The 23,400-nt window shown below is 47.1% G+C and overlaps 1 protein-coding gene across 1 annotated transcript in view; it reads right to left on the bottom strand.

Annotated features, from left to right (window-relative positions):
* Window positions 1-7,973, bottom strand: part of RNF17 (ring finger protein 17) — a 188,042-nt gene extending 180,069 nt beyond the window's left edge. The window contains exons 1-2 of the mRNA XM_066582149.1: window positions 7,900-7,973; window positions 3,329-3,420 (exon numbers count right to left, since the gene is read on the bottom strand). Coding sequence (XP_066438246.1) covers window positions 3,329-3,420; window positions 7,900-7,951 — 144 coding nt within the window. The 5' untranslated portion in view covers window positions 7,952-7,973. The remainder of the gene's footprint in view (window positions 1-3,328; window positions 3,421-7,899) is intronic.
* Window positions 7,974-23,400: the final 15,427 nt, after the last annotated feature.

The following is a 23,400-nucleotide window of genomic DNA, read 5'->3' as shown; positions in this document are numbered from 1 at the left end:
GGTGAGGTGACAGGGAGTCAGGTGATGTATTTTTATACCCACCCACTCCCATGATCCAGCGCTAACACCTGCTGAATTGGGCGTGCAGAACAAATATCTGACAAAGAAGAAGAGCCCACACAAAGAACTCTGAAAACAGTGGGATTTTCATGCCAGTCTCCTACTTCAGTAGATGACCGCGCTGGACCGCCCTAGCGGGCAAGTAGAAGAATGCATCACTCGACTCCCTGTCATATCCCCTAAGGTGACATTCACACACACGTATGCGTAGACCCCCAGCTTTTCACACATGCGCTCTGCCAGCAGAGAACATATATGGGCTTCAAGGTCACTGCGAATGGTCGCGTACCACTTGCACACGGTCATGCGCAGTGTGGCTCCTTTTTTTTTTCTTTAAATCCCTCCTCTGTTCAGAGCGGGGGTGCACATGAAAACGCTGCCCATACGCAATGCAGTGCAACACAGCTTTTCTTCAACAAGTAATCACAGAAAATACACCAATACTAAAAAAGTATAAAGTGTAACCAATTAGGCCAGCTTTAAACGGCTGAGAAAGTTGGGCGAGACTTGTGCGTTGCAAAACGCACAAATATGAACCCCATTCTTTTGAAAGAGCGATGCAATGTTATGCGAGAAATAAATCGCGCCAAGTTCTATTATGCTGCATGATCTCGTGTTTTCAATGTGGCCTGTGGCAGCAGTAACGGCCCATTGAAAGCAATGGAAGAACACAGCGAGCCTCTGCCGCGGCTGTAACAGGCGTGGTGGGGGATTTCCTTCATACCTGAAATGATGCAAGGCTGTTTTCACATAAAACATTGCATCCCTGGGGAATTCACATGGTGGGGTGCACAATATGGGAGCAGAATTCACGGCCCCACATCGTGCTCGCCATGTGAAACTAGCCTTAGCACTTTAAAAGACATGGGCATATATTTTATTTCCATTTTTGTTTCTCCCTGCTTTCAAAGAAATCATAATTCAATGCATCATTGACACGTGTTTTATATATATCTATATTCTTGGAGGCGGGGGGGGAAAAACCCCCAAAAAACACAATTCTGACTTTGTGCATTTCCTTTTCCCAACATGTTCACTTTGTGGGATAAATATTGCACTAGTTTATTAGATGTGTGAATGAGCCTTAAAAGTCCTGAGCGTGAATACGTTGCGTATAGAGCCCATTGATGTCAATGGGTTCATTCACAGCTATGCATTTTTCACATAGCTTTTAGTGACGTAAAGAAAACACAGCATGTCCTATCTTGGTGTGTATTACGTACCATATTAGTCCATTGAGATCAATGGGCATGTGTAAATCAGCAGGAAACCTGTGTATTCGCTGCGTATTTATGCATGAAATCGTATGAATGTGTGCTGATAGGCAGATAAACACAGCATAAATATCCCTGTAATCAGTGTGACTGTCACTACCGTGTGCCGCCATCAGAAAGGTGCAAAAAGATGGTGATAGAGTCTCTTTAATACAAGGACAATTAAAAGTATGCACCTGTGTGGTGACCAATGAAATAAGGGGTATGAAGACTGGTGGACTAGCGCTCCAACTACAGGGTTTACTAAGGAAGTGGATACAGGATAATAATGAGTGATTGAAAAAGTAAAGGAGAAGGACTTACCATGTGTGGAGCGCCCGTCAAAGGACAGGCGTCCACACAAGTCAGACCAAAAAGGTCTCGTGGAGGACTCAGAAAGAGCAGAAATCCCTAGCTATTTAGGGGAGCGTCAAGGGAGGAACCCATAGGTAAAAAACCTCTGTTGTAACCAGTAGAAAATGGAAGAAAAAGAACCCTGAGCTTCTTTGCTCTTAGGATGGTGTGGAGAATGCAAGAGCAAAGAAGCGCACGGTTCTTTTTCTTCTATTTTCTACTAATGAAATAAGTGGGGATGGCATTTATATGTGCAGCTTTCATCTTTCCCTATTCTTGAAGTAAGCCACTACTTTTGCAGAAATGTCAAACTTTATTACAGATGATATCTTTGAATAAACAGCAACATTGTTCTTAAGATATTTCCCATGTTTTTGCGCTATGCGTTGGGATATTGGGAATTTTGCGGCCAGTAATCACTTGTAAAGCGGGAGTCTACCCTGTGGATACCCTTTACCCTTATTATTGATGATTGGGACTATAAGTTGGAGGTCACTAGTAATCACGGGGAGGGGGGATGGAAAAGTAGAGCAGTTTGGGAGAATTGATTTAACCCGCTAACGACCGCCAATACGCCTTTTGACAGCCTCTATCGGTGATCTATGTATGTAGAGAGATCACAGGGTGACATCTCTTCATACAGCCCGGGCGTCAGCTATTTATTACAGCTGACAGCTGTGGGCAATAGCAGCAATTAGCCACAGGACCTATCAGCACTATTAACCCTTTAAATGCCCTGATGTTCCCAGGGAACCGTGCGGGTGTCATGGCAGCCAGGGGCCTTTTGAAAGGCCCCAGTGCTGCCTTAGCAGACTGCCTATCAAGCCGTCCCCATGTGGACAGCTTGATACGCTGCCTGTCAGATTGCAGTATGTCGTCTATGGAATTACATCATACTGCAGAAGCGATCAAAGAATCACTGGTTGTGATCCTGAGAGGAGCTAAAAAATAAAAATAAATAAAATAAAATTTTTACTAATTGTAAAAAAAAAAAATAATAATAATAAAAGCTTGTCATATCTATAATAAAAAAAAAAAATCTAAAAATCACAAAAATACATTTGGTATCGCCGCATCCGCAAAAATCTGATCTATCAAAGTAGCACATTATTTACCCCACACGGTGAACGTCGCCCAAAAAAATAAAGAATGCCAGAAATGCGCTTTTTTTTCAGTCACCCTGTCTCCTAGAAAAAAATGCAATAAAAAGCGATCAAAAAGTCTTATGTATTCCAAAAACTACAAGACATTTCACAAAAAATGAGCCCTTGCACAACTACGTCGATGGAAAAATAAAAGTTATTGCGTGCAGAAGATGGTGGGAGAAAATAATTTTAAAAAATTAAATGTCTTTGAAAAAAATAAAACTATACAAGTTTGGTATTGTAGTAATCGTACTGACCCATGGAATAACATTATGTAATTTTTCTTGCAGTTTGTGAGCCGTAGAAAGAAGACGCAACAAAAATGGCGGAATGTTTTTTTTAAATTTTACTCCACTTAGAAATTCTTTTTAAGTTTTACAGTACATTATATGGTACATTAAACAGAACCATTGAAACTCGTCCCGCAAAAAACAAGCCCTCATACAGCTTTTTTAAAGGGGGAGGAAAAATTGAAAAAAAAAAGGGCCGCGTCCTTAAGGGGTTAAGCAATCTTACCTCACACATGGCGCTCATGACGGTTGGAGAGTCCATCCTGCAAGAGCATGCTTCACACAGGTAATGTCCACAAGGCAACGTTTCCAAGCACTCTATTGAAAATAAAAAAGCAGAGCTCCTGGTGTGTAAATAATGCCTCAATTAACGGTATTCACAGTGCATATACTGCTCACCTTATTTAAAGGCAATTCTAAGGTATTTATCAAGGTTTTCTGCAGCATACCAGAAACCACATAATTTCCTCTTTCCAACAATCTGCCTTGCCTTCTGTACATCGGCAGCAAAGCGCCTTTTCTGGTCCAAAGACCATACTGTCAAACTGTACTGCTCTCAAGGGCAGCAACACAACTTAAAGGGGTATTCTGGGACTTTTATATTGATGACTTATCATTAGCACAGGTCATTAATGTCAAACTGGTTACGTAATATCTCTGCAGCTTTGTAAAACAAGTGATAACCTGATCTTTTGCAAAATTACATGTTATTGCCTTATGAAGCTATAACTTTCACTTTGTATCACTGGAATACCCCTTTAAGCGCTACTGCAAACTCGGTCCAATTCACTTGAATGGTAGTAAAATGTAAATGTTCTGGAATACCCCTTTAAAGAAGTAATCCCCATCTAGAATACAATTTATGGACATTAAATTCCATAAATATCACAACAGGTGGCAGTCTCAGAAACTAAGGTCCCACCAGCCAGAAAACATGGGATTAACAGTTTCACAAAAAGTGAAATGGAGAGAATAACCTCACCAACATCTATTGTACTGTAAGGGCTCCTTCCCCCGGACGGATTTCCGCTGCGTAATTCGTGGCGGAAATCCGCTGCATTGCCTGCAGCTATTCTATTTGAATTCCGCACTGTAAAATCACCCGTCCTCACCCGCAGCATGCTCCATTTGCCGCAGGTGTACGACCGGCCGGCTTCCATTGCAGTCAATGGAAGCCCGTCCGTCACGCTATCTTCCGCTGTAGCACAGCGGAAGATAGCATGAAACTGCTTCCCCGCCTACCGCGTCATGTGACGCGGCCGGCATGTCACATGACACTGCGGCGCGCCACCCCGAAGCCTCATGCGGGAGCGAGGACACAGGATCCGCAGGTAAGTTTGGAGGTCTCTGGCGGGCGCCGTGACGGGCTCTGCCACGGAATTCCGCGGCAGAGCCCTTCACGGCCGTGTGCAGCCGGCCTAAATCTGCTGCCATTCCAGCTTCCTCCACCCCATATTCTGTTTACAAAGCTCACAAATAAGGGCTCCTGTCCACTGCGTTCCCCCCGGCTGCCCCCCTGTCCACGAGCGGAGAATCATAGCATCCGCGGTGAGCCTGTCAGATAGGCTGACAGCGGAGATCCATCTGTAGGCTCCTGCTCCCGCGAGGCGGAGATCTGCCGCGGGATACCACAACCCGTGTACAGGCAGCATGGCACTGTGGCATACCATGGTTAGTGGTGATGGTCATGTAATGTAACTACTCAGCCTTTTAAATCAAGGTTCTTCCACCTCATGTAGTGATTTGTACTTTTTTTATTCCAATTTTTTTTTACAATACACAGACCATGAAAAATTTAAGGCCTAGTGCTCACGGTTGTGACGGGCTCCGCAAGAGACCTCACACTTACCTCCGGATCCGCCACTCGAAGTCCCGCATGACGCGCCGGCCGTGTCACGTGACGCGGCTGGCGGTGGACAGGGAAGCGTTTTCACGCTATCTTCCGCTGTGCTACAGCAAAAGATAGCGTGACGAATGGCTTCCATTGACTGCAATGGAAGCCGTCCACACGTACGCCCGTGGATTACGGATGGTTTCACGGTGCGGAATTCCACTGTGGAATTCCACACCGTGAACATTGCACTATTAGGTTCAATAGAAGCTAATTGCTGCAGGGCAACGCCGCGGATTTTCGCTGCGTGATACGTGGCAGAAATCCCCCCATGGGAATTAGGCCTTAGGGTGGGTTTACACCACAAGTATTAGCTTGGAAAAATCGCTCAATGAGCAATTTTCTGTGATAGTTGTCCTGTGTAAATGTGGGACCCGACAAGAAATCGTTCAACAGTTGCTTCAGTTCAGCTTACAGAAAAAAAGCGACTAATAAGCGAGTAAACAATTTATCTTTGATCGACTGCCTGTTCACAGTGAATGGAGGCGAGTGGAAGAGATCCACTGCCATTCACTGAGCAACCATCAATCCTGCGTGACGCCAAAGGAGCAATAGTCATTGGGACAAATGTTTGGTGCTTCGGCGACTGACAGACGTCTCGTGTAAAGCCACCCTTAGGGTGCGTTCACACGAACGTATATCGGCTCGGTTTTCACGCCGAGCCGATATACGTTGTCCTCATGTGCAGGGGGGGAGGCTGGAAGAGCCCAGGAGCAGGAACTGAGCTCCCACCCCCTCTCTGCCTCCTCTCCACCCCTCTGCACTATTTACAATGGGGAGAGGCGGAACGGGGCGGGGCTAATTCACGGCACTTAGCCCCGCCTCCTCTCAGTGCAAATAGTGCAGAGGGGCGGAGAGGAGGCAGAGAGGGGGCGGGAGCTTAGTTCCTTCCAGCCTCCCCCCCCCCCCCTTGCACATGAGGACAACGTATATCGGCTCGGCGTGTACAGCGCCGCGCTGAACGCTGTACAACGTAGCGCTAAACGCTGTACAACGCCTCCATTGATTTAAATGGGGCTTCACCGACTAGCATTCCAATACAGCGTTTCTAACACCACGATTGTCTAGCATTGTCGTCTTTTAACCCACCTCATCACCAATTATAATGGTAATGGGAGAAAATGGCACATTTTTTTTCACCGCTGTGAAAGTGGCCTTAAAGGCTGCTAGACCTCACTGGGGCCCTTCTGTGACCATAGTGGTAAAACTGCAGGAAGAGCACATCGGCGCCAAGTACATCTGCAATGCAAGGACCAAAGCCTGTTTGTGGAGGCAATATTCCCTTGATTGGGAAGATGAGGGACAAAGAGAAGGTAATAAATACTGTTTCCTCATTGATGTGGAAGGATGACAGAGAGAGAAGAGTGAGAACCTTATCCTGAGGGATCACTGAATGGAGGCTTCCAGGAGAACGCTGCAAACTCCGACATCCTGCCAATGGAGGTGATGGTCACCAAAAACAACACTTTAAAGACAGGAGGCAGTCAGAAATGCTTTGCCCTCACACAACTATGTTGACGGAAAAAAAAAAGTTATTGCGCGCAGAAGATTGCGGCAGAAAATAATGTAAAAAAAATTAAAGGTCTTAGAAAAAAAAAAGTAGTACAGCAAAGCAAGAGAAAAAAAAAGCTCTATACAAGTTTGGTATCATAGTAATCATACTGACAAATAGAATACAGTTATGTTCTTGTTGTTGCAGTGTGTATGCCGTAGAAATAAGGGTATTTTTTTTAAGGGGGTAGGGGAGGGGAGGAAAAAACAAATGGAAAAAAAACAAAAAAAAGATTGGTCACTAAGAGGTTACGATTTCAAGGCGTGACCAGAGACAGCATGGAGGTGCAGCATGTACAATCCCTGCAGGATGGTAGGAATAACAGGCTTTGAAGCCAAGGGAAGCCGGCATTGAATGGCTAGTGCAGAGACACATCTGCTGCAGCTCTTTTTGTTCCTCCCCACCTTTAAAAACATAAGTATTTGGGTAACACAAACTACATGACGACCTTTTTTATTTATTTTTTTTATGGGGGACAATTTGACATTTTAAATAGCATCATATAATGCATTGGGAAAAAAGGCAAGATGGAAAAAAGCAAGGGGGAGGGCTTGTTTGTATGGTGTTCACAGTGCAGTAAAAATGACGAGTTAACCTTATTCTGCCAATCAGTACAATTATAGCAATACCAAGTTTAGAGTTTCAAAGCTGTAACAAAAGGGAAAAAAAAAATTCTGTTGCATTTTGACTCCCACAACCTTTTATTTCTGTTGATGGGACTGGGTGAAGGCGCAGCAGAACTGCGCTGTGGGCTTGTAGCCACCTCGGATGGCTCTGATGTCAGCAGCCAGCGTTATGTTGTCCGTCTGCCCTTGTATAAGGTGACCGGCCAGCCAACCAGTGACATAATGTGGGGCAGGAGGATACCTGGGAGCTCCTGAACAAGACTTCACAGCAGTCACCCCAAAAACAGTTAGGAGTCCGGCTTTTTGCACTGCTTAAAAATTAGGGAATTTTTTTTAAAAACACTGCAAAAAACTGCAGATTCATTGTGGATTTGCTGAAAAATCCCCTGTGTGTGACACCCAAGGGGAAATAAACTGTACATAGAGAATTACACCCCTATTTCTAAAGCAGAAAACCACTTAGACCTTCCGCACAGGGACTTACATTATACCACATACTGTATCTGTATGCACTGGGCCTCATGTACAAGCACGTGCCTCTTATCTACCAATCACATCACCGCTCTCATTTCTAACCTGTGCTGGAAATATGTAAGCAGGAACGTGATTGGTCCACGCCAGCAGTTGGTATACATGAGGTATCTCCTCCGCTGTCTACAACTCCCAGTGTGTTTGATACATGTCACCAATCACACATTTAATTACGAAAAAGAGAGCCGCCATCTTACCCGCGCATTCCCCGGAACTATTACAGCCGGACGCGGACAGGTGAGCGGCCATTGTACTGCCTCAGCCTTCTTCCTCGCCGCTCCGCAAGCGATCACGTGATCCTGGGAGGCTCCTCCCTCCCAGGCTGTGAGGTGATACGCGTTGGCGCAGTCTGTTTTTTTCCCGCCTCTCCGCTAGCCTGTAGTGTGTCACGTGACCCTCCCTCTGCGCTGTACAGCATAGACCCCGCATGGTCCTCGTGTATATAAATGTATTAGAAGTCAGTTGCAGATATGTACAGTATATCTTGCCATAGTTGCCAGTTTACCTCACTGTAGTTATTGCCCCTCAGCGTTATTAAAGCTATGAAAAATAACCTTTGTTGCCCATGGCAACCCATCAGATAGCAGCTTTCATTTTGCAAGAGCAGAATAGGAAAGAAAGCAGCGTTGTGATGGGTTTCCAGGCGCAACAAGGAGACTTTCTTATAGCCAGTGTCATAAATCTGGAGAAAGATGGCGGCACTGCTTCTCTGAGCCCCTGACGTACGCTGTGCATTAGTATACATGATTAGGCTATGGCGCTACACGCTGTTTTGATTAACTGGTTCTGCCCTCATGCACAACACAGAGCAGCATGTAGTGTCTTGGGGCGCACGAACAGGGGCGCACGTCGACCGCATATTATGGGCGTAGTTTTCATGTAATACACAGTGCTAAAAGCCCATTGACTTCTATTGGGCCTCTCACACCTGCAGGGTTTTTCACGCTCATAATACGCAAAAACAAGAACCGTCAGCATGGTGCGTATTGTGCACCAATAGAGGCTGTGGGGATTTACCATGCACAGTAAGTACGTATGCACATGTGTGTTTGATGCGTACTGCGTATTTAAGGCCGCCTGCACACGGCAGCTCCGGACTCCACATGAGGAATCCAGCCCTGACCGCAGCTGGCGACCCTGCATACCTGTAGTCGTCGTCTTTTTTCTCTACTGTGGATGGCTTGCCGTTGGACATGCGCAGTACAGATTCTTCCGCGCCATTGCTAGGCAAGACGTGGGTCCCGTGACACAGTGTTATTTTGCAGATGGGCCGTGGGTCGGACAGCTTCCTTTGACTTCAATGGAAGCCATTGGAGCGGATTGCTCAAAAATAGAGCATGCTACGATTTTTCCTTTGTGAGCGGAAATCGCAATTGGTTTCGATTCGTGTGCAGGAAGAAGGGCTTTTCCATAGCATGCTATGAGCGCTATTTGCTGCGAAACCTGGAGGCGGACGCCCACTCCGGATACCGCAATACAAATCCGGGCTTACGCATGTGAAAAATACGCGGGACACAGACGCCCGTGTGAGACCTAAGAAATCCTGCCCATCAGGTAGTCAGAGAAGCGTGTGGCCATCTTTGTTTGTCCAGCTATGGAGTGACTTTACTGCACATACTTCCCTACTTTAGGGAAAAAAAGTACCAGGTAAAGGGCCTCCACAGCTGACAGCCATAGAGCCTCCTCTAAAAACCTCATCAGCAAACCTGTGTGTTCTGTGTTGGCGACAAAACCCTCCTACAGAAGGCAACAGAAAGGCTTGCAGTAGAGATGAGCGAACGTACTCGGTTCGGGTGTTTTTGGACCCAAGCACCGCTTTTTCCGAGGAACTGACTACTCGGACGAAAAGATTCGGGGGGCGGCGTGGTGGAGCGGGGGGTAGCAATGGGGAACAGGGGGGAGCTCTCTCTCCCCCCCCCCCCACTCCACTCTGCAACCCCCGGCGCCCCCCGAATCTTTTCGTCCGAGTAGTCAGTTACTCGGAAAAAGCGGTGCTCGGGTCCAAAAACACACGAACCAAGTACGTTCGCTCATCTCTAGCTTGCAGTTATGCTGGTGTGGTTTTTGGTATGGTTTTTGCCACATCCAAATTGTGTGACTGCACCCTAAGGGCGCCCACCCACTTTCGGTCTTTTTAACACGGCGTTACCGCTGCATTTTTTTTTAACGCAATTGTTAATGGAACTTTCTAATGTTAAAAACGCATCGCACAAAAATTGCAAAGCACAAACTTGCGATGCCCTTTTAACATTCAAAAGTCCGATTGACATTCGCGCTCAAAAAACACAAGTGGGTAGGAGCCCTAAGGCCACAGCTCTGCAGTGATTATACACACACATGCGATTGCCATATCATGTTGGGTATTTTGCAGTAATTGTATAAGGCCGGTTTCACACGGGCGACAAAACCGCACGATTTTCTCGCGATGCGACAGCGCCACATATGCGAAGCCCATCCTTTCCAATGGGTTCCTTTACATTAGCTATGTTTTGAAGGCTGCTACATTGCAAGAAAAAAAATCACAGCATGCTGAATATTGCAGTGATTTGCTATGTTTTGTAGCCCATGTTTCCCTATGGAGCCTTCCTTTCTGTTGCATCGCATCCCACAAAAACGTGGTTTTCGTGCAGTGCGATGCAACTTTTACAGTAGGAAATCCTACTGTAAAAGCCCTTTTTTGGCAGCTATGGCTTATTTTCGGGGTGGGCTTATATTTCAAGCCCCCTTAACCGTATGGCAACGTTATGCAGTCATGGCTTGGTGGTATGTAGTCCAAGTACTGTGGTATTATTTAATCACAGTATGAAGTTGATGAATCACAGTGTGGCAATGTTATTCTGTCATTGTATATTGTAATATTGAACTACTAACATTTCAATTTTTAAAAGAATTGTTTTCAGCCTTTCTTTCATATGTGCCTAAACATTTTACACAGCACTGTATATTATTTCTGGTTTTTATGTATGTTCCTTCTATAACCTTCAGAGAGGACACATGACTGTGATTTTTTATCTGACTTTGCTGCTGTGGATTAACAGGACTTTAACAGAGTCGCTCGTTGATTGGCTGATGGGTTAGGGATAAAAGGCATGTCCTGTTCAAGATTTTGGTGTAACTCAGCACTTTTTGCAGAGAGCCTTGTGAGGAGTGAGCAGCCCCAGTGCTAGTGGACAGCTGGGTTTTGGAGTGCCAGAGACAGAGAGAATGCAACACTAATTCTTGGAGTGGTGCTACCCAGGTGTGGCAACGCAAGTGCCAGAGGGAGGTCTGCCAAATCATACAAGGAGATATCAGCTGTCATTGGGAGTGAGAGAAGATAGATTGACAGACAATACCAGATATTCAAGCTGTAGTGTTGTATAATTGTGGGTACCATCACCCACTATCATCAATAATAATAAATAATAATGTGCACACTATACAATTTGGAAGCTACAGAATACCCCGAAACCTGCTGGAGGAAAATATGATCCAGCTCATTTGTATAGTGCCAACTTATTCCGAAGTGCTTTCAAGCATGGGAGAACACAGACAATACAACAATTACATGTGATATACAATCAGTTTTAAACAAACGGGGGGGGGGGGGGGGAAACAGGAGGTACAAGGGGAGGGGGATGAGGCACGGGGACAAACGGGCAGTACGGGAATTACATGTGGAAATCAGTTATTAGGAAGCAAACGGGGTGGGGGCGGTAAGGAGTTGCACAGGTAGAGGTCAAATGCAATAAGCAGGGTGGAAGGTGTAGGGAGCCATAGAGAAGGGCAGGGGGTCTAGGTCAGGAGAATTGGTATATCTCCCTGAAGAGAGATGCCTTGGGGTAGAGCATTCCAGAGGATGTGTGCTTTTCTGGTGGCTGTATAAGGCAGTGCAGAAGCTGGCAAAGTTCCAGCTCTGCAACTGCCTCGGCCACTGTCGGGCATCAAGTACTTCCGTCGGGGTCAGTAGTCGGCACGTGACGCGTCACTCCTACACCGGCCACATATTAACTTTTCTTCCCCACTTCTGCCCTAATCAGCAATTCCAGCAACCTGATTGGTTGTTTGGTGAATCAGCCAACCCAAACAACCAATCAGGTTGCTGGAATTGCTGATTAGGGCAGAAGTGGGGAAGAAAAAGCTAATATGCACACCGGCGTGCATGCGCACTCGCTGTGGACTCCAGCGGTTAGACGCAGCCGGCGTCACATGCCGACCACTGACCCGGGCGGAAGTACTTGCTGCCCGGCAGTGGTTGAGGCAGTTGCGGACATGGGAAGACGAGGAGGTGTCTGGTGAACGGCCCGGTGAGGTACAGGTGAATATAGAATTTTAATTTTTTTGCTGACAGAACCCCTTTAAGTTACTTCAGAGGAGTCTCTTATTTTCAACCAGCATCTGTGGAGCTACTTACCCCTGGCCAGGTAAATCAAATAAATTGACTGTGATTATTCTAGATTGCATGCATAATATTAAGGGCAAGTTATGCACAAGGTACAGATTGAGTTAAAGGGGTTTTTCAGGGAAATACTATTGATGACCTATCATCAGGATACTGGGACTTGGGACCCCGACCGATCAGCTGAGTTGGCGCATGCAGTCAGCGGCACAAATACCCATAGAGGTGAAAACGGAAGTCTCCGCACTGACCTCCCATCTAGTGGCTGGCACTTTCAATGAGAACCGTGCCTGCAGTTACAAGCACCGGCCACTACACGGAGCTCAGTGCGGAGACTTCCGTTTTGATCTCTATGGTAAACAATAGTAAACTGTTTGATTATTTCTAAATAATCCTGTTATTGCCATATCATTCTAGAATGTACATTTAGTAAAGGATTGTTTGTTCAACTAAATTGGTGTAAAGCCTCTTCGTAACCAGTATCATATTCCCCAATTTGCAACCCATTTCAAATGTGGCTACTCCAAAAAATATATATTGTTGTAAAAAAAACTGTTTCTAGTCTGCAAAAGTAGTAATTAGGGATGAGCGAGTATACTCTCTAAGGGCAATTGCTCGAGCGAGCATTGCCCTTAGCGAGTACCTGCCCGGTCAAGACAAAAGGTTCGGGTGCCGGCGGCGGGCAGGGAGCTGCGGGGGAGAGTGGGGAGGAACGGAGGGAAGATCTCTCTCTCCCCTCCGCCCCCCCCTGCTGACTGCCGCTACTCACCGCTCCCCCGCGCCGGCACCCGAACCTTTTGTCTCGAGCGGGCAGGTACTTGCTAAGGACAATGCTCGCTCGAACAATTGCCCTTAGCGAGTATTCTCGCTCATCTCTAAGCGTAATACATAAAAAATGCATATAAATTTGTCATTTTTCTAATCTTGCTGATGTAGAGAATAATGTCATCATGTTATGTATACTCCATAGTGAACGCTGTAAAAACAAAACACAAAAAACAATGGTGGCATAAAAAAATTTGAAAAACGTTATACAATACAATCTATGTACCCCAAAATGATGCTATAAAAAATACAACTTGCCCTACAAAAAACAAATCCTTAAAGGGGTTGTCCCGCGAAAGCAAGTGGGGTTCAGCACTTCTGTATGGCCATATTAATGCACTTTGTAATATACATCGTGCATTAATTATGAGCCATACAGAAGTTATTCACTTACCTGCTCCGCTGCTGGCGTCCCCATCTCCATGGATCCGTCTAATTTCAGCGTCTAATCGCCCTATTAGACGCGCTTGCGCAGTCCGGTCTTCTCCCTTCTGAACGGGGCCGCTCGTGCCGGAGAGCTGCTCCTCGTAGCTCCGCCCCGTCACGTGTGCCGATTCCAGCCAATCAGGAGGCTGGAATCGGCAATGGAACGCACAGAGCCCACGGTGCACCATGGGAGAAGACCTGCTCTCCACCGTGGGTGAAGATCCCGGCGGCCATCTTCGCAAGGTAAGTAAGAAGTCACCGGAGCGCGGGGATTCGGGTAAGTACTATCCGTTTTTTTTTTTTAAACCCCTGCATCGGGTTTGTCTCGCGCCGAACGGGGGGGCTATTGAAAAAAAAAAAAACGTTTCGGCGCGGGACAACCCCTTTAAATGACCACATCTGCATAAAAAAAAGTTTTAGCTCTTGGAATGTGACAATAAAAAAACTGTAAAATTGGTTGGTCATTAGGGCCTAAAATTAAGATGACTCGATTTAGGTGGGGTAGTCCTGCTTTGGGACAGCCATTTGTCCAGCTTTTGGGATGTCTGGTGACCATTAACCCCTTGAGTGGCACGCCCGGAAATTTTCCGGGAGGAGCTCCACTGCTCATAGCAACATAGCCCGGAAATGTATCACTATGGGAGCTGCAGAGCACAATGCCACAAGCTGTGACAGTGTGCTCTGCCTGCACAGTCCCACAGAGAACAAAGCAAGGGCTTTGAAAAAGCAGCAGAAGATATTGCCGACATGCCGGCAATCTCCTGCACTGGTTTGTTTACAGGTTGCCATAGAGACCATCGGCTTGTCAGAAGCAAGCAGATGGTCTCTGTGGCAGGAAGAGCTGGTTGTTAGCTGTCAGAGGATAGCTAGGTACTAGCTCTTACAGCAGAGATCAGAGAAAACCTCCGATCTCTGCTGTGTTAACCCTTTACATGCTGCAGTCTATGTGACTGCAGCATGTAAAGGGCTGTCACTGCAGCATGTAAAGGGCTGTCACCATCGGACCCCCGGAATGTGATCAGGGGTCCTGATGGGTCCCTGTGGAAGTCCCCTAAAGGGACAAAAGAAAAAAAAAAAGAAAAAAAAAGTAAAAAAATTATAAAAAAAATAAATAAAAACACTTGTCTCCCTTTACTTTGTAAAAAATCAAAAATATAATCACACATGTGGTATCCATGCGTCGTAATGACCCAGAGAAGGAAGTTAATACATTATTTAACCCCTTAATGACATGGCCCCTTTTTTTCTTTTTTTCCTCCCCCCTGTTTAAAAAATCACAACTTGTCCCGCAAAAAACAAGCCCTTCTATGGCCATGTCAATGGAAAAATGAAAAAGTTATGGCTCTTGAGACGCAACTGCAAAATTAGTTGAAATTCAATGATTAGACCATTTTAAAAAACCTGCCCTGGTGGGCACGACAGGGTGGTAGGAAACCCGCCACTCAAGGGGTTAAAGTGCATGTGGTCTGCCGACGGGAGAGGCGGCCGGCCGCCGCTTCTGTCTGCTGAGTCCCGGCTGTCAGCTGCCTTTCAGCCTCCGGCTCTGTGATGCCGACTGACACCGCTTCTCTCTGATTAGTCCCGAGTGTCAGCTGCTTTCTGGCCTTCGGCTCTGTGATGCTGACTGGCACCCGCTTTTCTCTGATTAGTCCCGGGTGTCAGCTACGTTCCGGCTGCCGTCTCTGTGATGATGGCCTCAGCGCTGCTAATGGTGCGGTAGTCCGCACTTGTGCTCGCGGCTGGCAATCGTTTAGTGCCCTTCAAGGATCTACATGCAGAGCACATGTGCAGCCAGTCACGTTCAGGGGGCGTAACCCTCCTACCATCCTTGGCTCATCCAGGAGTTCCTGGTGGCGTCAAGATACAATAATACCGGTAAAATTATGTGTTGTGATAAACCCCACCCCCTGACCACACCCCTCTTTGACCCTGTGAAAATCTGGTCACCTTACTAAATTGGACTGGTCACTGAGGGGTTAAACCTGTGCTTTACATTTACAATGCCATGGGTTGAAGGCCCAATGCCGAGGGTTGAGAGGTTAACCCCCACATTAGTTTAGCCACCAAAGAAAATTAGGGCCTGGTGTTTGATTACTGTTCCACACTCTTTAATATGGTGCCTAGCAAATTCTTCACTTCCTGCTTTGCTAATAATGCAGTTCCTCTTTTGAGGAAAGTCCTGCATATGGTCTTGCTATTGAGTAGAAAAAGGGATGGTGCAATCACAGCTGGGGCCCCATAGAAGTCACATGGTCTGCCTCTATGGTCAAATGCTCTTGCCCCACATCATCTACATCCACAGGGCATTTGTCCTATTAATTAAGATAATGCAAGTTGTACTAAGGAAGACTATAAGTAAATCCCCCTGTGTTAACTCTAATAAATTATGCAGCGCTCTTCTATCCAGAAGGAAAAATAAAAATCTAAAAGTGATCCATCAGAAACCATTACACAATAGATTCATCATGGCTCCTGTAATAACTAAAGTCATGGCGCCAGTGTGAATGAAATATAATAGGAAGCAAAAAAATGGCTGTGTAAGTAGAATACTCCCAAATCTGCACTCCTATCCGAAACTGTATTGTACACAGAGCTGGTTTGAAGGGAAGCAGAGGTATAAGTCATAAATTGATGCTACCATTTGTATATTGGGTGCCAGAATTTTGCAGGCCATTAATACAAGTGTGGATGTAATAAATGGACCTTTGACTCAGGGTGCGGGCAGACGAGCGTAGGCGTATTTACGTTCGCACGAGTGCAACGTATAATCGCCCGAGAGAACGTTTTTCACCGATCACGACCAGAGCTAGAAAGCGTATTTTCGTTTGTTCCTACTTTGCAAACTATCTTTTCGGCCATCGAATAGGCGTTGGCGCATATTTCGGTCGCATATGTTCCGTTTTTTTTCGGGTTGCCGTTTTTACGCGCCGTAAAATCGCCCATGTGAACGAATACATTCGAAACCATTGCCTCAGATGGTCACGTATATACGTTTGGTCGCAAAAACGCGCCGTTTATGCGCTCGTCTGCCCGCACCCTTACACATATGCCCTAACTATATTGTGCTTCTTTTTGGAGTCACTCTGTAAATATGTAACAAGACCACTAGATGGCGATCTATCCTTAAACTATCAAAGTCTCATTGTATGACTAGAACAGAAAAAAAATATTTTCACGGACTGGCTTAGGCTGGGTTCACACAGGGCGGATTTGCCGCGGTTTTGCCGCGTGGAATTTCGCCGCGGCAAATCCGCCCGCGGCCGCTAATCTCAGGATTAGCCAGCCATGTGGACGAGATTTCTCAGAAATCTCGTCCACACGGGACGGCCAATCCGCTGCGGTAAGTCCGGCTGAAACCGCGGCTGCGGCGGCCGCGGCCGTGGTTTCGGAAGATGCAGCATCTCTATTTACTTTTACTTTTTTGTTTACTTTCATCGCGGCCGCGCTCTCCTCTATGGGAGCGCCTGCAGCAACGGAAAAGCGTGCGGCCGGGCCGCTTCAAAGCCGCCGCGGCTTTTTCCACGGCGGTTCTCACGGCGGAAATCTCACGGTTTTTGCTGCGGCCAAACCGCGACATTTCCGACGGGAATACGCCCTGTGTGAACCCAGCCTTAGGGTGCCTTCACACTGGTGATTTCCCAGCGCAGCGAGAAATTGCAAAATTATGAAGCCGGTGGCTTCCAATGGCTCCGTTCACATGTGCAATGTTTTAACACTTGCGAAGCAGCATGACAACAAAATTGCAGCATGTCCATTCTTTTTGCGATCTCGCCCATTGTTTCCAACAGGGCTGGTGACTGCAGTGCCAGCCCCATTGAAATTAATAGGAGATTATTGCGATCCTCTGCCACTGCTGTGACAGCAGTGGCAGGGGACTCCCCGCACCGAGGATTTTTGGGGAAGGGAGCTTGAAATATAAGCCCTACCTCAAAAATAATCCCCAACTGTAGAAATAATAATAATAATACATCACTTTAGAAGCGCTATCATCTCTGGCGCGTCTTCTAGTAGGTCCTGGGCACGCTTCTTCAGCTTCTCCTCTGAAAAATCCCTGTATCCTGAAAGCGCTGCCTCTGATTGGCTAATAAGGTGATGTATTATTATTTATTTTTTCTACAGTTAGGGATTATTTTTGGGGTAGGGCTTATATTTAAAGCCTCCCCGAAAATCCTCACCGTGGGGAGTCCACTTCCATGTTTTAAGGTGCATATAAGGTATGAAGTGAGCTAGACATTACTTGTCTACTTGTAAGGCTGTATTTACACGGCCAAGAAAATAGCACAAGTTCTGTGTGTTTGCGCAATGCACAGAACTCACACAATGTACCAACCCATTGTTTCGAATAGGTTAACTAACATGGGCATTTTCCTCTTGCACCTACAGTGCAAGATGGAAAAACTGAAGTAGGTCCTATTTTTATGCGATTAACGCGCAAGAATAGAACTTGGAATATGCGGTGTCTCGCACATCGCATAGCTCGTAGCAGAGAGTCTATTGATGTGCAATGCAAGTTGCGCCTGAGAATCTTTGGTACAACTTGCTATCAGCTGTGTAAATACGGCTTCAGAACCATTTTCAAGGGAGACTTAAGGAGGGACATGCAGGAAACGTATATTTATTTATCAGCGCCCACAGGTAAAGGCTACGCCAAAAGTGCTTCTATAAACAGTGCCAGCAGAGTGTCCCCAATAAATAATACCCCCACATAGCAGAGCACATCAGAAAGCCGTGTGATAATATTCTGACTGCCTGAGCAGCCACAAGGAGGCACTCGCTGCCCATATATTTACACAGCTCCTTATTCCATCACAGGGTAATGATCACTGTACACTATACAGATGGAGCAAGCGCAAACAAATTTTCAGCATGCCACATCTGCTTATTTAATAAGGCACCGAATTTTCAATAGGCGCCTTATGCTATATGTGTAGTCCATTCTCTTTTATTGACTACCAGGCTATTCAAATAGTGTAGGCATATGTAGAGGCGATGGGCTGCACAGATGTGGGTGGAATTGGGGGCAGCAGCTAACAGAACATAGATAAAGTTTTCAGGGGCCAAGGGGTTCAGCTCCTTGCCACCTCACCCCAAGATACATACAGTGGAGTGATTGTCAGTCAAATAAGCCAAAACCACAATCTCCCAGTCTTTATGCTGCAGCAACTTGTATTTTCTGTCTTTTTTTAGTAGTGAAGAAACAGACCCAGCTGAGGAAGGTGCATCTGAGTCAGAGAAGGGACACCCTGCTGATCAGCCAAAAACCTGCAAATTTAGAGATCTGGATAATGGCATAGCCCAAGAGTCCAGCGCCCAGTAAGGAAATCTAGAGCTATTTATCATTCCCTGGACTTCTTGTCTTGAGGGAGTCAGGCTGCCCGCAATGTACCACCTTTCCTGAACCCTTAAAAAAATTTGCACCCATTACAACATTATGAGATATTACAATCAGAAGTGCTAATAACATAATAATAATTAGAGATGAGCGAGCATGCTCGGTAAGGGCAGTTACTCCAAAGAGCACCGCTATTTTCGAGTAACTGCATGCTCGTCTGTGAAAATTCGGGGGGGCGGCAGGGGGGGGGAGAGTGAGAGAGATCTCTCTCTCCCCTCCGCAACCCCCCGCTCACCCCCCTAATTTTCTCAGACAAGCATGCAGTTACTCGAAAATAGCGGTGCTCTCTGGAGTAACTGCCCTTACCGAGCATGCTCGCTCATCTCGAATAATAAACTTTATTTGTATGATGAGATGACGAGGTACCGTTAAGTTGCCAGGGGCCTTCTGAGAGCCCCCAGGGCTGCCATTGTAGACTGCCTATCAAGCCATGCCTATACATCAACTGCAGGAGCAATCAGAAACAAACCCTCACACAACTAGGTCAACAAAATAATAAACTGCTATGGCTGTCAGAAGATGGTGGCAGAAAATTATTTGATTTTTTTTCCGAAGATATATTTTTTAAAAGTAGTGCAGTGGAAAAAAACGATATACGTTTGGTATCGTAGTAATCGTTCTGATCCACAGAATAAAGCTATAATGTGTGTAAACTGCAGAAACAAGACCCTCCCCAAAGATGGCGGAATTGCGCTTTTTTCTATTTCACACTTTTAAAAAGTGTTTCAGTACATTATATGATACATTATATAGTGCCCTTAAAAAATACAACTCATCCCACTAAAAAAAGCCCCCAAACAGTTACATTGATGGATAAATAAAAGAGTTATGGTTTTTTAAAAGTGGGGAGGAAAAAACGAAAATGAAAAAAAAGGGGCCATGTCCTCAAGGGGTTAAAAACCCATCCACATGTATTGTAGCTCACTACAAGGTTTTATTCCCATGTTGCATATATACTGCGTATTTTGTGCTTCACTTTTGCATACAGAAAATATGCAACACTTTACAGTACAAGCAGGGGCGTAACTAAAGACTCAGAGGCCCTGATGCAAAATGTGAGCTAGGGCCCCCCCCTCTATCTGTTTCTGTACCCGTACCCATACCTAAACCATGCTGCATAGAGACATAACTTGAAGCTTCTGGGCCCCAATGCAAAACCTGTAACAGGGCCCCCAACTATAATGCTTTATTCATAGTACTGGGCTCCCTATATGGAAAAGAGAGGCCTTACGGGCCCCCTAAGGCTCCTGGGCCCGGGTGCACCCCCTATAGTTATGTTCCTGAGTAGAGATGAGCGAACGTACTCGTCCGAGCTTGATACTCGTTCGAGTATTAGCGTGTTCGAGATGCTCGTTACTAGAGGCGAGTACCACGCGATGTTCGAGTTACTTTCACTTTCATCTCTGAGACGTTAGCGCGCTTTTCTGGCCAATAGAAAGACAGGGAAGGCATTACAACTTCCCCCTGCGACGTTCAAGCCCTATACCACCCCCCTGCAGTGAGTGGCTGGCGAGATCAGGTGTCACCCGAGTATATAAATCGGCCCCTCCCGCGGCTCGCCACAGATGCATTCTGACAGAGATCAGGGAAAGTGCTGCTGGTGCCGGAGCTGCTATAGGGAGAGCGTTAGGAGTTATTTTAGGCTTCAAGAACCCCAACGGTCCTTCTTAGGGCCACATCTGACCGTGTGCAGTACTGTTGAGGCTGCTTTTAGCAGTGTTGCACAATTTTTTTTTTTTGTATATCGGCCGTGCAGAGCATTGTGTCCGCAGTCTGCAGTCATTGTACAGAGTATAGGGCCAGTACTGGTGAGGCAGGGAAAGAGATATTCAGGCTATATAGGCAGTGGGCTTTTACCAAAAAATTGGGGAAAAATACTATATTTGGGCTGCCTGTGACCGTCTTCAGTTTACTGCGTGTCTGCTGGGGGTAGTAGTCCTAATTAATACGCAGCTAAGCGTTACAGCAGGCTTGCGCAAAATTGTTTCCTGGATCTGCTGTCTCTGTTACATGATCGCCGTCATCCCGCCAGAGGGAAAGAGTATACATAATATTATACGCTGCCTACAGTATCTATCTGCTGGGGGTAGTAGTCCTAATTATTACGCAGCTAAGCGTTACAGCAGGCTTGCGCAAAATTGTTTCCTGAATCTGCTGTCTCTGTTACATGATCGCCGTCATCCCGCCAGAGGGAAAGAGTATACATAATATTATACGCTGCCTACAGTATTTATCTGCTGGGGGTAGTAGTCGTAATTAATACGCAGCTAAGCGTTACAGCAGGCTTGCGCAAAATTGTTTCCTGGATCTGCTGTCTCTGTTACATGATCGCCGTCATCCCGCCAGAGGGAAACAGTATACATAATATTATACGCTGCCTACAGTATCTATCTGCTGGGGGTAGTAGTCGTAATTAATACGCAGCTAAGCGTTACAGCAGGCTTGCGCAAAATTGTTTCCTGGATCTGCTGTCTCTGTTACATGATCGCTGTCATCCCGCCAGAGGGAAACAGTATACATAATATTATGCGCTACCTACAGTATCTATCTGCTGGGGGTAGTAGTCCTAATTAATACGCAGCTAAGCGTTACAGCAGGCTTGCGCAAAATTGTTTCCTGGATCTGCTGTCTCTGTTACATCAGCGCTGTCATCCCGCCAGAGGGAAACAGTATGCATAATATTATACGCTGCCTACAGTATCTGTCTGCTGTATCAGCTCAGCATTTTAAAAAAATAGAAGCAAAATACTTAAGGCCTACTACTGGCCTTTGGCCACTTGACTGCTTCTGCGCTGTGAATTCCACTAGCTCAGTCATACGCACCTACTTCTCACTACAGGCATGCGCAAAATTGTTTCCTGGCTCTGCTGTGCGTTCCGTAAGGGAAGTCAGCCTCCAACCACAGGCCAATAAGCGGCACATTTAATTACAGCGTTCTGTTTCTGCACTACTGGTAATACAGCATGCTGAGGGGTAGGGGTAGGCCTAGAGGACGTGGACGCGGGCGAGGACGCGGAGGCCCAAGTCAGGTTGTGGGCACAGGCCGAGCTCCTGATCCAGGTGTATCGCAGCCGACTGCTGCGGGATTAGGAGAGAGGCACGTTTCTGGCGTCCCCACATTCATCTCACAATTAATGGGTCCACGCGGTAGACCTTTATTAGAAAATGAGCAGTGTGAGCAGGTCCTGTCGTGGATGGCAGAAAGTGCATCCAGCAATCTATCGACCACCCAGAGTTCTACGCCGTCCACTGCTGCAACTCTGAATCCTCTGGCTGCTGCTCCTCCTTCCTCCCAGCTTCCTCACTCTATTACAATGACCCATTCTGAGGAGCAGGCAGACTCCCGGGAACTGTTCTCGGGCCCCTGCCCAGAATGGGCAGCAATGGTTCCGAATCCTCTCCCACTGGAGGAGTTTGTCGCGACCGATGCCCAACCTTTGGAAAGTTCCCGGGGTCCGGGGGATGAGGCTGGGGACTTCCGGCAACTGTCTGAAGAGCTTTCAGTGGGTGAGGAGGACGATGACTATGAGACACAGTTGTCTATCACTCAGGTAGTAGTAATTGGAGTAAGTACGAGGGAGGAGCGCACAGAGGATTCGGAGGAAGAGCAGCAGGACGATGAGGTGACTGACCCCACCTGGTTTGCTACGCCTACTGAGGACAGGTCTTCAGAGGGGGAGGCAAGTGCAGCAGCAGGGCAGGTTGGAAGAGGCAGTGCGGTGGCCAGGGGTAGAGGCAGGGCCAGACCGAATAAGCCACCAACTGTTTCCCAAAGCGCCCCCTCACGCCATGCCACCCTGCAGAGGCTGAGGTGCTCAAAGGTCTGGCAGTTTTTCACTGAGAGTGCAGACGACCGACGAACAGTGGTGTGCAACCTTTGTCGCACCAAGATCAGCCGGGGAGCCACCACCACCAGCCTCACCACCACCAGCATGCGCAGACATATGATGGCCAAGCACCCCACAAGGTGGGACGAAGGCTGTTCACCGCCTCCGGTTTGCACTGCTGCCTCTCCCCCTGTGCCCCAACCTGCCACTGAGATCCAACCCCGCTCTGAGGACACAGGCACTACCGTCTCCTGGCCTGCACCCACACCCTCACCTCCGCTGTGCTCGGCCCCATCCACCAATGTCTCTCAGCGCACCGTCCAGCCGTCGCTAGCGGAAGTGTTGGAGCGCAAGCACAAGTACGCCGCCACGCACCCGCACGCTCAAGCGTTAAACGTGCACATAGCCAAATTTATCAGCCTGGAGATGCTGCCGTATAGGGTTGTGGAAACGGAGGCTTTCAAAGGTATGAGGGCGGCGGCAGCCCCGCGCTACTCAGTTCCCAGTCACCACTACTTTTCCCGATGTGCCGTCCCAGCCCTGCACGACCACGTCTCCCGCAACATTGTACGCGCTCTCACCAACGCGGTTACTGCCAAGGTCCACTTAACAACGGACACGTGGACAAGCACAGGTGGGCAGGGCCACTATATCTTCCTGACGGCACATTGGGTGAATTTAGTGGAGGCTGGGACAGAGTCAGAGCCTGGGACCACTCACGTCCTACCCACCCCCAGAATTGCGGGCCCCAGCTCGGTGGTGGTATCTGCGGCGGTGTATGCTTCCTCCACTCAACCACCCTCCTCCTCCTCCTACGCAACCTCTGTCTCGCAATCAAGATGTGTCAGCA

Source organism: Eleutherodactylus coqui, chromosome 1, assembly GCF_035609145.1.
Source record: "Eleutherodactylus coqui strain aEleCoq1 chromosome 1, aEleCoq1.hap1, whole genome shotgun sequence".
Taxonomy (NCBI): domain Eukaryota; kingdom Metazoa; phylum Chordata; class Amphibia; order Anura; family Eleutherodactylidae; genus Eleutherodactylus; species Eleutherodactylus coqui.
Note: the sequence above shows the minus strand (reverse complement) of the source record. Positions and strands in the feature narration are given on the sequence as shown.